General features: G+C 38.7%; 2 protein-coding genes across 2 annotated transcripts; both read right to left on the reverse strand.

Annotated features, from left to right (window-relative positions):
- Nucleotides 1-6316: 6316 nt before the first annotated feature.
- Nucleotides 6317-7247, reverse strand: LOC118816061 (C-C motif chemokine 4-like). The gene is made up of 3 exons (XM_036582568.1): nucleotides 7013-7247; nucleotides 6728-6839; nucleotides 6317-6634 (listed from the first exon to the last, which is right to left on the reverse strand). The coding sequence occupies exons 1-3, from the start codon at nucleotides 7245-7247 to the stop codon at nucleotides 6553-6555; spliced, it is 429 nt and encodes a 142-aa protein (XP_036438461.1). The 3' UTR covers nucleotides 6317-6552.
- Nucleotides 7248-12304: 5057 nt separating this feature from the next.
- On the reverse strand, nucleotides 12305-13196 carry LOC118816134 (C-C motif chemokine 4-like). Its single transcript, XM_036582642.1, has 3 exons — nucleotides 12995-13196; nucleotides 12710-12821; nucleotides 12305-12616 (listed from the first exon to the last, which is right to left on the reverse strand). The coding sequence occupies exons 1-3, from the start codon at nucleotides 13062-13064 to the stop codon at nucleotides 12535-12537; spliced, it is 264 nt and encodes an 87-aa protein (XP_036438535.1). The 5' UTR covers nucleotides 13065-13196; the 3' UTR covers nucleotides 12305-12534.
- Between the last annotated feature and the right edge of the window lie 274 nt (nucleotides 13197-13470).

Below are 13470 nucleotides of genomic sequence, written 5' to 3' on the forward strand. Positions count from 1 at the left end.
TTGAGGGAGACCCTCATTTACAATGTAGCCGAGCCATACAGGAATCAGGGATTGAGATGTTGTTCAGTAAAAAAATAAATCAAACGCTATAATTAAATAATAAAAATCATAAAAGTAAGATTTAATAATAAGAAGGTACCAATAAACTGTTAAATCAATAAATGATTAAAGTTACAATATAATAACTTATCAAGTAACAGAGCAGATTAAGGACAAAATAAATAAAAACATAAATGAATGTGTTTTTGTGCTGGGCCCAGTCCTGCCCACTAAACACCTGCTAGAAAATACTCTTCTGATTGTTTAGCACACTAACTAGTCATGCAGGGTCAGGTGTGGTCAGCTCATGGGCAGCACTGATGAAGATGAGGATCAGGAATACAGCAGTGGTGAACTGTGAGTATCAGAGCCTTCAGTTCGGGCCATGAAGAGTTGAAAACTCTTTGAAAATGAGAACAAAAAAGTCCATCTCTTCGATAAGGCTCATTTCTGCCAGCACCCTTCTGGGCTTTTAGTAGTGTGTTAATACTACACTAATGGAAACTCACAATGAAGTGTTGTGTGACTTCTCTAGAGCTGTTGCTGTTTTCCATCTGTCTGAAATCAGTGATGGGGTGTCAACTCCAAAAGACTACATCTTTCGACTTTGACCGTCTGGGAGGATGAGTCAGTTATTTCAAACATAATGTCATGATTTGTTCAAGTATATCTGTATTCCTGAAGCTTATTATTTACTAATAAGGCCTGGTCATTTTGTGTGCATGCAGGATGCTTGTGATTGAATAGCTTTCCTTTGTTTAATTTTAGGCTTAGCAAGCCTATCAGAGCTCCACCCTACTGGCCTAATCGAGTCCTTCTACCCATTCTATGCTAACGCAGCTCACCAGCAGCTGAAAGTGCAAACTCTGGTTACAACATCATTTTGAGATGTCTGTACTTCTCCCTGCATACGCAGTTTATACTATAGATATCTAAGCTCTTCATAAATATTCTTCATATTATGGCTGCGATAAACAGGGATTAGAAATTTATCATAGAATGTTGTAGTAAATTTGGAAACAAAAACACTTTCAACTGTTTTAGAGTAAATAAAACAATATGTTTAAATTTGGTTAACCGGTAAATAGCATTTAATTCTTGTTAATTTTCAAAAAATTGTGCAAAAAAATGATTTCTGAGCACGCTGCTCTTGAATATCCTGTTTTTTATAAATTGTAATGTTAAAATTTCTTCATCTGTGTAGTTTTACTGAGTTAATACCAAAGTCTGCTCTCAATTCCATGTGAATAGCTGCATTGGAAACCCAGCCTCGCTTAGCTTCTTAGATCTGTAGAAAATATTTCAGTAGAATATTTAACCAAGTACATGCAAACTTCCTTTTATGTGCTAAATATGCTGCTTAGTTCCACAATGTAAATTACTTTTCACTATATTCAAAATTGGCTTCCAAAATACAGGTTCAATTAAGAAGCTTTAGGATGCAGCGGATACTTTGGGTACTAAAAAAATATGGTGATTTTGTTTCTTGTGGTCAGTTTTACAAAACGGTTGTGCCCAATATGTGCATCAAAAACACTGATATGTTGAATAAAAACATGGTTGACGTGTTGAATCCTGATTTTCCCACTATATTTCTAGGGAAAATCTAACTTTCCTCACTTTTTTTAAATTAAAGAGTTTGATGTAGTGCATAAACCCTGTTATAGGTTCAAATCATGCAGTTCATTCCCCACTCTGTACAGTCCATGTATGAAAACAGCCCATATTCATTGCACATATATCTGCCTATTCAGCCTATAGCAGTTTAGCCCCACCCATTCGGCCTACAGCAGTTTAGCCCCACCCATTCATGCTGAAGTTATAAAGAATGTTTCAGCCCACTACTTTTTGAATGAGGCACAATACAGGGCAGCCAATCAGTACAGAGGCTGTTTACAGCTGTTTTCAAAAGTATAAACACCCCTAGTCGAATGAAATGATTCACTATGTGAAAATTACACACGCTCTCCAGGAATCAAACATAAATAAGGCATTTTTTCCTAAATATTTTAGTGCACAATTTCTATTTATTTGCCAAGCTTAACATATTGAACAAAAGTTAAACATAACATTTTAAGTTTAATTTCTTTCCCCAAAATGTTAAATTCAGCATATAAACTGTAATTGTCCATCACAATTTGCAGACGTCTCTGTAGAGGATGTGTTAACATATTTTTATTTTCAAATTAACTAAACATAATTTGACTAGGGGCCCCCACATTTTCCACATGACTGCACGTTTATCAGTAAAAAAGGGCCTGTTTATTTCTAAGGGATACAAGGAGGTTGTAAAATGGTCATGTAACACGAATTAGGACTGCTTTTGGTATATAAAGCAACACAAACAACACAAGTGGACCTCAAGCAAAAAGGTAAAATTCAAGAAAAACATAGGAAACAAGCCTTTAAGTACCAGGATCAGCTCCACTGGCGGGTGCCGACATAGTATCTGTATCAATATAACTCTAGTAGGTACTACAGTGGTTGGAATAGTGTAGTGGGTAACACCTCTGCCTTCTATGCTGGAGACTGGGGCTCAATCCCCTGCCTGGGTAAACACCCTCCACTACTCCAATAAGAGTCCTTGGGCAAGACTCCTAACACTCCCTGTGTAAAATGATCAAATTGTAAGTCACTCTGAATAAGAACGTCTGCCAAATGCCGTAAATGTACAGACAGTGGCCAATCAGAGAAAGAGAAGATCAGTCTCTTCACCAGCACACTTTATCCAAGCCAGGGTGTTTTTAATAGAACCGATACATTTTGCCCCAGCTTTTTTGGGAAGGTATGGCTCCATCCTAGTCCAGTCTTGTTGCTTCTCATTTGATCTTAAACCGATTCCTGTATGTGGCTGAGCGTCCTCTGACAATGCAGCAGGACGACCAAACTGCAGCTCCTCTAATGCAGTTACTGCAGAGTGCCAGTGATCCAATCAAGAGCCCTTTATCTAATGTAGCATCAATCAGTATTTAAACAGACATGGTCAGTTTACTAATGTTTAACAGGGGGTGTGGGACCACTGTTCCTGTTTAATGGACGCTTCCATTGGCCTACTGTTTGTTTCCTGGCGGCTAATCAGTTGCAGTTACACTACTGTGTCACGACTGCACACTCTTGCTGCCTTCAGTCTTCAAATGGCACTCTGCTCAGGAAGTCGCTGAACTGAGCTGAAATTAAACCCTCAGCAAACACTTTCCTCGATAGAAACATTTGTTTTTGTGGGAAGCAAATGTGCACAGTAATATTTCAGAGCAGCCCAGCAGTGATTCTCTCCAGATACTCTGGAGATATGATGAAAGGCTTATTGAAAAATTCATTTGTTCTGGCTTTGACATTTACCAAGCCAGACTAAATTTAATTAGGTGCTATTAAGACCTCATAATATTTAAGGCCCTCCTGCCAACATTTGTCTTAATAAGCCGCAGAGTATGGCTGAGTAATTGGACGGCATAAGGAAGCCGAGGCAAGCGGGGTTGGACAGCTCCATTGTCTTGTATGAGGGTGGCAATTACGAGAAGGCACAGGAATAATCAACCCCCACACTTCCTTTGTATCTCCAGAGATGTGCGCAGCAACACTCCTCTCTCACGGTTTAGCGTGCTGTAGCAGGGCGTTTTCAGAGAGGAAAGGCTCGGCCTTGTGAAAGGAGAAGAATGCAGTGGGCGCATAATAAAAATCCTCTTCTCGGAAATCAATGGATAATAAAAAAAAAGCTTCTGACTCTTTTTTTGATCTGTTTAAACTTTTTATTTTCAGCATGGAGCAAAACATCCAGTTGAGAAAAAGTAAAAAATCTTCTTTTTAATTTTTTCTTAAGTGGATCTTTTGCTTTATACTTTCAGTAATATTTAAGCATCAAACTACAACCCATGCTTTCAGTTAAGTACAGTTTATCTGCAGTTTTTCCAACCCTGCATAGGGCCCTTCCTATGTATTGAGGACTTGAGGTGCATTATGAACCAAAACACAGACAAAACTTTATAAGATAAGCCGAACAATTAGGATTTTAAAACTGCACTATGAAAGTTTCTGTTGGTAACATTTTTAAAAAGTAGCATTACTGAGTCAGGAGGAATAAAACACACTTGTTTTATTGAGTACTCTTTAGTGTCACTGTTGCGAGACACCCTGAAAAAGCCTGGAATAAGAATTAAAAAGTCAGAGACATGAGGTCACATTTCCTGGAAAGTTTTATGACCATTTCATACATCTTTACATATTAACGTCACATGCACAGTTTCAAAAAGAAGGTCCAGCTCGATGTTTACATTAGCATTAAACTGATGAAGAGATGATGATATTAGTAGATGATTCACTTCCATCCTCAGAAGACACGTCCTTCACCAAGCTTTTACTGAGCTCTCTTTAAATTCTCTTTCAACACACTCACAATCATCCAGTTCATCCACTCGGGTTAGAAAATGTTCTTCTGCATGTTATGTGCAGTTACACATTTCCACCAGAGAGGTCTCCAAATCCCAAAACATACATAGTGTAGCTTTAAATGAGAGGCTGCATTTTTTTATTTTAGCTAAATCTGTTGATTTCTATGGACTATATCGTCAGCTGCCTTGCTAATCTGTGCTGTAGTGCATCTTTAACCTGTAAATGGACAGAACCTGTGGCAGGTCAAGGCTTTCATTCCTGTAACTCAAGAGTCTGAGTCAAATCTCGAATCTCAGAGGTGTGAGTCATGAGTCAAATCTCAACATCATTTGCATATTTCAGTGCATACATGTAGTTAAAATTCATACTTGCAAAAAATGGGACACTTTCCCCCTAAATTTTTAAACTAGACCACCTTTAAAAAAGACCATTTGGCTAGAGACCCCCAGGTCATTTGAGTCTGAGACCCCTGCTCTAAGTATTTAAATGAAATCTGTTTGCATTAATAATAAAAATGGATGTGTGTTGTTTGGTGTATATTTAGTTGACTTTACATGGTGATTATGAATACGTTTTAGAGATGAAGGACAGAGAATAACGTCACCATCATTTTCTTCCAAAAAAGTTACACTGCAAAGCTGGACTAAGATTCTAATATAATAATAATTAATCATATTTTAGGCTGTGTTTTATTCAATTCATTAAAATCCAGGGATACTAAGCCTTATTATTTAGTAACTACACAGACTCAAATCTAGTTCAGTGAGTTAAGGGTTCAAGTACTTTTTTTTCCAGAAACAATGTTTTTTTTTTATCAGAAAGTACTTAAAATTCTTTTATTCCAGCTAACAGATTTGTTGAAAACCAGTCTACTTAAGGATAAAGCGTTTTATGTTGCTTTTGACACGTAAAGGAATAAAACAAAGTATTTTAAACTGAGTAACACAGGTTAATGTGATATTTAATGCATCACTTTTAGAGTAAACCTGCATTAAAAGGTATCAACCAACACTTTGTATAGGCTGGACTGAACAGAAGCTTGGAGTGGGCCATGCAGACCCTTTCCCAGGGTAATGAGAAAGGAAAATGTTGCCACCTATTGGCAGCAGAAACTAAACACATTGCTCCCTCCGATCTGAGCAGTAGTTTGTCTAAATCAGGGGTGTTGAAACTTTTGTGTCAGCTGAACCCCTTCAGTCTAAATAATTTGCCTTGAGGTTTTAAGTAGGTTTAAGTTGAAATGGTTTTGTGGCAAAGTTTGCATGATTCATTTGCAAATGTCTTTCAAGAAAGTTGATTTCACAGACTTAAAACAAGACTTTATTTAGTGCAGGAGTGCACAACTGGTGGTTCCCCTACACACACACACACCCACACACACACACACACACACACACACACACACTAAACCTGGGAATAACAGATGTGTTGAATTAGGTGTGTTTGAGCAGTAAAATTACCAAACTGGAAGCTGGACCCTTCAGAACTGGAGTTGTGCACCACTGATTTAGAGGATTTGTCACAACAGAAATGTTACAAATGTTTATAGTTTACTTTTTGGATCAAAACCTCGTGTCTCCAAAATGGTAACTTTACAGGAGAAGGAAAAAACCTACTTTACTTTTAATGTAAGTCAATGGAACCAGACTTATTTCCAAGTCATTTTGGGTCGTTTCTTTCGGTGCATTCATCATGAAATTTACACACAAAATTAAAGGCAACAGGTATTTTCAAATTATGTCAAAAACTGAAAAAGGGAGGTATGAGGAGATACGAGGTTTTCTTCGGACAGCAGCGACATATTTGAGAGTGACATTCCCATCACAAACCCCTGGTTGGGAAACCCTGGTCTAAATGAACATTACAGCATATTAACAAAGACACTGATGAAAATGGTCAAATTCCAAAATGGTTTATTATATTATATATGGATTATTATTATTCCAAATGTAAATAACAGTGTAAAAATATAACAATTAAATAAGCTGGTGCAAATGAATTGTTTCACACCACATTCTCAGTTATGATGAACAAATAACGAATGAACAAAATAAGGACCGCCAGGCAGCTTATAGGATTTTATCTTACAACCTCAATCTTCAGAATCAGTCAGAGTGATGTTGATATTTAGCTCTTCATGCTTATCAGCCTCTGAACCCACTTGTCTTCTGGATTAGCACACTTCTCTATCTGCTTGGTTGTGTGGAATCTGTGATGTCAGAAAACAATTGCGTGTTATTATAATGCATATCAACTGTATTCATATTTCCAGCTGCCACGATTAGACGGTAAAGGCACTTACATGACTCCTGGCTTGCTGCATGCAGGACTGGTCATCTCAAAATGCTCAACCATTGCCACAGGGATTTTTGTCTTTGTGTAGCTGAAGCAGCACTTCTGTGGCCCGTGACTGTCTGAAAAACAGAATGTAAGGTTTTTATAAACACTTCAGTTCATAAAATGACTCTCTACTCCAGTAATAAACATTCATTTGCAGTTTAGAATCCTAATTACTCTATGAACTGTTTTGTCTGTAACAGCTTTAGAAGTGATATTATCTGAGAAAGATATACACATGTAAACTTACTCTGGCTGAAAGTCACCGAGCAGAAGGCGAAGAGGAGAATGCCGATGGCTGCGATGCTGTATGGCTTCATGTCTGGATCTTCTCGATCTTTAGACGTAACCCTGTGTCCTCCTGTGCAGGTTGTGATTTCCTTACACCCGCGGCCCAAATTTATAACGGACGACCTCACCAGCGGGACTTCACCATCACCACAAAATACATCTGTACGATCTTGTCCATCTGGGAACTGTGACATCACACCGGTTGGGGGAAAGAACCGCGATGTGATTGGGAGGTAGAACTTCCTGTACACCCCTCCCCAACTAAACATTGCTGACTGATGGAAACCACCTTCAAGCTGATCGAGCTGAGCTGAAAGCCAACAGTCACGTGAGATTCTTCAAAAGTGCATTTCCTGGAGATGCATTTGCACCTTTTCTTAGTTTTAAAACCCCTTTATTACACAATTCAGGCAAGAGTGCTCGAAAACACTCGCTTTTCCCCCTAAACTCTGAGTAACAGGGTGAGTGAAGCTCTAAAGCAGAATGTAATCACTTTGGGTAAAATGATGGTGAATACCAAGACAGTCTAAATGTCCAACAGGCTTTAGAAATTAAAAAGAAAAAGGAGCTGAACAGTTTAAAAAACTTGAAAATGATTTTAAAAATGATGCAAAAAAATGCTCAACACAAAGACAAATATTCCCTCGCTGGTGTTTGTACCATCCTTTACATTATTATCACTGAGGCTGCTAAATAACCTTGAGAAACAGTTGATAAGTTCCCCTCACCACTCTGGCTTGGTGAGTAATTTACATTAATGTAGAAATACAATGTTGTGTCTCTTTGCTGGTTGTGGTGCTAAAGGCTCGTGCTAACGTTACCAATGTCCACATGGGCTGTTAGGAAGAATTAAACCTGCTGGACTTTTTCTCCTCATCTTTCTCCTTCAAAAAGAAGTGCAGTGAGTGCTCGTTTTAGCATTAATATTTTGTCTCACTGAGTGTGATGGGTGAGGAGTGATGTGATGTGGAGTTGAACTTCCTGCCCATAAACATTCGCTCTATTCCTTCTCCACTTCGCAAAAGCCGGATTGCTGTCCAAATGCAGCCTGCAGTAACACTGACATGGTGGTGGTGTGTTAGTGTGTGTTGTGCTGGTACGAGTGGATCAGAAACAGCAGTGCTGAGAATGACCCACCACCCAAATAATACCTGCTCTGTGGGGGTCCATGGGGGTCCTGACCACTGAAGAACAGGGTAAAAGTGGGCTCACAGAGTATGCAGAGAAACAGATGGACTACAGTCTGTAACTGTAAAACTACAAAATGGACAAAGTGTAGATAAAAGGTGGTGTACTTAAAGTGGCTGATCGGTGTGTCTTATATGTATTTGTGTGTATGTGTGTGTATATATATATATATATATATATATATATATATATATATTTATTTATTTATGTATTACACATACAACTGACTTCCAGCTCCACAGGGAATCCCTGAAAGTACCGTTCCACTGTTCATGTTATTCATCTCATGAAATGAGCTGTTCAGCATCCAAAAATGAAGAATCACAGAGCATCTCTCGAGGTTTTGTGAGGCTGAGAAATCTTGCAGCTTTCCGATGTGTAGTCAGCACTATAGTTGGCTGGCATGTTTGAATTAAAGCTCCAGGAGAACCTGATACACAGTGCTACTGGAAACTTTCCCATCTGTGCAAATGCAGGCTGTATGTTATCATCAGGCAAAGTTTCTGGATGTTCTTATAGGCTTTCCTAGATCTGTGCATGATGCAAGGGTCCTTCACCACAGTACTCTCTACCAGCAGGCAGCATTCTGGTGGTGTGGGATATCCCTTCATCGCACACCCCTCACCCCTCATCACCCCTTTTAAAAAGCCTGTAAGAGGAGAAGAGTGGGTAACCTTCAACAGGCATCATGCAAGAGCACGTTCTGTAATTGAATACACCTTTGGGTTGCTGAAGACCAGGTGGAGATCCATCTTACTGCATGCCCTCAAAGTACACCCACAGTTTGTGCCACAAGTGATTGCTTCCTGTGTCACCCTGCACAACATCTGCATGGGAGCAGGAGAGCTTGTTCAGCCTGAGGAGGAAGCAGATGGAGAGGAGGAAGAGGATGGGCAGGAGGAAGACGTCACAGAAGAAGTCAGCGGTCATCATCTACGGGAGCAGCTTTGCGTTGCCATCGCTGACATGTACTGATGGTCCAGGAACTGAAAGAGTTTAATTAGTTAATTCACATTTTCAAATGTTATATTAGCATTGAGAAAAGTAATATCTTTGAACGTGACATCTTAAATCTAGTCTGAACATATAATAATTCTAGGTTTGATTGTTGTATAGAATATTATTTACCCTCTAACATTTTTACTCGTTAGGCAATGCGTGGTGGAAGTGTCAATTTTTTGGCACTATGCTAAAATCGCTTAAAACGTAAAAATGTGTGGAGACAAGTTCATTGTTTCTTCTCAATCTGATAATAAGAAAGCTTTAGGATGAAGATATTTTTTTGCAGCGTGTGAAAAAAATGTATGTTGGTACTCATTTTGCTAAATCTCACCCCAACAAGAACTTCATTATAGTTTTTTATCTTATTTAGGAGCTCATATTAAAATATTGTTTTATTATAGGGATTACACTGTAAAACAGTTCCAAGTGATTTGAATGAATGACCTTCATTAAAGGAAAACGTCAAGATACTATAAAATAAAGAACTGACCCTAATGATTGAACAGTGTGTAAGTTTAAATTTGTGAATGGTATAGCATGAAGCGTTCTTAAATACAAGACTGGGTTCTTATGAATAAAGAATAAATGAATTCATCCAAAGAGAAAGTCTGTTATGATATTAGTTTATGCGTTACTGCATTTCAAGATTAACGTTAAAAATTTCTGTAAAAAAAGTAAAATCCAGAATTATTTTTATAAAATAGGCTTTATTTTAAAAATGTGTTTTAGTTAATTTTGCTAATAAGCTTTTCAAGAAGGCCATACAAGTGGTCAGACCGCTCCTGCTCTGCTCGCTCTCTCCTCTCTTCTCTTTCCCTCTCCCTGTCCATGTCCTCTCGAAAGAGGTCGATTAGGGTTCCCTGCCTCTTCCTTTGTCTTTCCTCAGACAACGGTGAAGCCGCAGCAGAAGATGGCCCTGGTTCCGCCTCATCTGACGAGACTATTAGTAGGTGACCAAGAGCCTCGTCCACGAGGCTGAACCAGGGCCAAGTGGCTGCAGTGGCTTCCCCATTGTCTGTCCCACTTCCAGCTAGTGGACATTTCAGCTCCTAAAATAAATACAAACCTGTAATCTAACTTCGCTCTGCTTTGTTTGGCCTAGCTGAATTATACTCAAGAATACTATAACATTTGAATTAGGTTTGAAATACACTCAAATGTTTGAAACAGAGAAATCCTTAGTCTTTCAAATAAAGTACTTCAACTCTGTCTTAGAACTTACCCTGCATTTCATCTTTAGATTGTCCCATTTTTTATGGGCTTGTTGAGGAGTCACTTTCTCCTGTAGCCCCAGTTCCAAAAGGACAGTCCTATCAACAAGCAAACCAAATCAAATTAAGACTTGATAAATGATTCCAACTAAAATTTTAACCGCATTAGGAAGATGCATTACCATACAAGCAAATCACTTACTTTTACATACTGTTAAGTTAAAAATATGCATGACTAACTCCTTGACGTCCAATCGTTTCCAGAAAGAGTCAATGTGGCTGCAGGATTTCATGATTATCTGTTTGCCCTGATTACGGGGAATCAGGTGAGCTCCTACATGTTTGCAGTGAAAACCTGCAGCTATAGCCGCCCTTTGCGGATAAGATTGGACACCCCTGATCTAAATGGTGGACAACACCCTAACTTTCTTACTTACAATGCTCTCTTGAAATTCAGCCAAAATAAGATCCCTCAGTAGGCATCATATGTGAGGTATTTGAGAATTGGGACAGGCCAGGAACGTGCATATTAAGATGTGAAATGCTGTCTATGTAGAGAGCTCACTAGGTTTTGAGACACATGTTTTATATGCAGTTTTTCCAACCCAAGAATTTATAAGATAAGCCCAACAATTAGGATAAAAAGTACTTACAATTCTTTGTGTCTAAGCTTTTGTTCCAGCCAACAGGTAGCATACATTCTTAAAACAGATTTGTTGAAAATCAATCTACTTAAGGGCAACATAGTTTGTGTTGCTTTTAACATAAAATGTGTTAAAACAGAAAGGACTACAAAGTGTTTTAAACTTTAACTAAGTAAGTAACACAGGTTAGTGTGATATTAATGCATCACTTTTTAGAGTAAACCTGCATTAAAAGGTATCAACCAAGACTTTGTTTAGGCTGGTGGACTGGACTGAACAGAAGCTTGGAGTGGGCCATGCAGACCCTTTCCCAGGGTAATGAGAAAGGAATGTTGCCACCTATTGGCAGCAGAAACTAAACACATTGCTCCCTCCGATCTGAGCAGTAGTTTGTCTAAATCAGGGGTGTTGAACCTTTTGTGTCAGCTGAACCCCTTCAGTCTAAATAATTTGCCTTTAGGTTTTAAGTAGGTTTATGTTAAAATAAAGTTGAAATGGTTTTGTGGCAAAGTTTATATGATTCATTTGCAAATGTCTTTTCAAGAAAGCTGATTTCACAGACTTAAAACAAGACTTTATTTAGTGTAGGTGTGCACAACTGTACAGTGTGGTGGTTCCCCTACACACACACACACACACATATACACACACACACACACCCACACATACACATATATACACACACCCACACACACACTCACTAAACCCGGGAATAACAGATGAGTTGAATTAGGTGTGTTTGAGCAGTGAAATCACCAAACTGTGCTGGACCCTTCAGAACTGGAGTTGTGCACCACTGATTTAGAGGATTTGTCACTACAAAATGTTACCAATGTTTATATTTCGCTGTTGTCATTTTCGTATCTCCAAAATAGTAACTTTACAGGTGAAGGAAAAAACCTACTTTACTTTTAATGTAAGTCAATGGAACCAGACTTATTTCCAAGTCATTTTGGACCATTTCTTTTGGTCCATTCATCATGAAATTTACAAACAAAATATTAAAGGCAACAAGTATTTTCAAATTATGTCAAAAACTGAAAAACGAGAAAATGGAGATACGAGGTTTTCTTCCGACAGCAGCGACATATTTGAGAGTGACATTCCCATCACAAACAATTTGCAATGCCACCACGAACCCCTGGTTGGGAAACCTTGGTTTAAATGAACATTACAGCATATTAACAAAGACACTGATGAAAAGGGTCAAATTCCAAAATGGTTTTATTGTTATTATTTCAAATGTAAATAACAATATAAAAATAGAACAATTAAATAAGTATGGAAATTTTACAACGTCATGATATTAATAAAAGCTGGTGCAAATCTATTGTTTTACACCATATAAGAAGGACAGCAGGCTTGACCGCCAGGCAGCTTATAGGATTTTATCTTGCAACCTCAATCTTCAGAATCAGTCAGAGTGATGTTGACATTTAGCTCTTCATGCTTATCAGCCTCTGAACCCACTTGTCTTCTGGATTAGCACACTTCTCTATCTGCTTGGTTGTGTGGAATCTGTGATGTCAGAAAACAATTGCGTGTTATTATAATGCATATCAACTGTATTCATATTTCCAGCTGCCACGATTAGACGGTTAAGGCACTTACATGACTCCTGGCTTGCTGCATGCAGGACTGGTCATCTCAAAATGCTCAACCATTGCCACAGGGATTTTTGTCTTTGTGTAGCTGAAGCAGCACTTCTGTGGCCCGTGACTGTCTGAAAAACAGAATGTAAGGTTTTTATAAACACTTCAGTTCATAAAATGACTCTCTACTCCAGTAATAAACATTCATTTGCAGTTTAGAATCCTAATTACTCTATGAACTGTTTTGTCTGTAACAGCTTTAGAAGTGATATTATCTGAGAAAGATATACACATGTAAACTTACTCTGGCTGAAAGTCACCGAGCAGAAGGCGAAGAGGAGAATGCCGATGGCTGCGATGCTGTATGGCTTCATGTCTGGATCTTCTCGATCTTTAGATGTAACCCTGTGTCCTCCTGTGCAGGCTGTGATTTCCTTACACCCGCGGCCCAAATTTATAACGGACGACCTCACCAGCGGGACTTCACCATCACCACAAAATACATCTGTACGATCTTGTCCATCTGTGAACTGTGACATCACACCGGTTGAGGGAAAGAACCGCGATGTGATTGGGAGGTAGAACTTCCTGTACACCCCTCCCCAACTAAACATTGCTGACTGATGGAAACCACCTTCAAGCTGATCGAGCTGAGCTGAAAGCCAACAGTCACGTGAGATTCTTCAAAAGTGCATTTCCTGAAGATGCATTTGCACCTTTTCTTAGTTTTAAAACCCCTTTATTACACAATTCAGGCAAGAGTGCTCAGAAACACTCGCT

The sequence above is a fragment of the Colossoma macropomum genome, unplaced genomic scaffold, assembly GCF_904425465.1.
Source record: "Colossoma macropomum unplaced genomic scaffold, Colossoma_macropomum, whole genome shotgun sequence".
NCBI classification, from domain to species: domain Eukaryota; kingdom Metazoa; phylum Chordata; class Actinopteri; order Characiformes; family Serrasalmidae; genus Colossoma; species Colossoma macropomum.

Bases quoted from the DNA above. Each gene is read 5' to 3' on its own strand.
- LOC118816061 (XM_036582568.1), bottom strand. From the start codon at position 7,247: ATGTCACAGTTCCCAGATGGACAAGATCGTACAGATGTATTTTGTGGT. The intron at 6,840-7,012 runs GTAAGTTTACAT...TCTGTTTTTCAG, and splicing joins CTCGGTGACTTTCAGCCAGA to ACAGTCACGGGCCACAGAAG. The intron at 6,635-6,727 runs GTAAGTGCCTTT...CTGACATCACAG, and splicing joins TGCAGCAAGCCAGGAGTCAT to ATTCCACACAACCAAGCAGA.
- LOC118816134 (XM_036582642.1), bottom strand. From the start codon at position 13,064: ATGAAGCCATACAGCATCGCAGCCATCGGCATTCTCCTCTTCGCCTTC. The intron at 12,822-12,994 runs GTAAGTTTACAT...TCTGTTTTTCAG, and splicing joins CTCGGTGACTTTCAGCCAGA to ACAGTCACGGGCCACAGAAG. The intron at 12,617-12,709 runs GTAAGTGCCTTA...CTGACATCACAG, and splicing joins TGCAGCAAGCCAGGAGTCAT to ATTCCACACAACCAAGCAGA.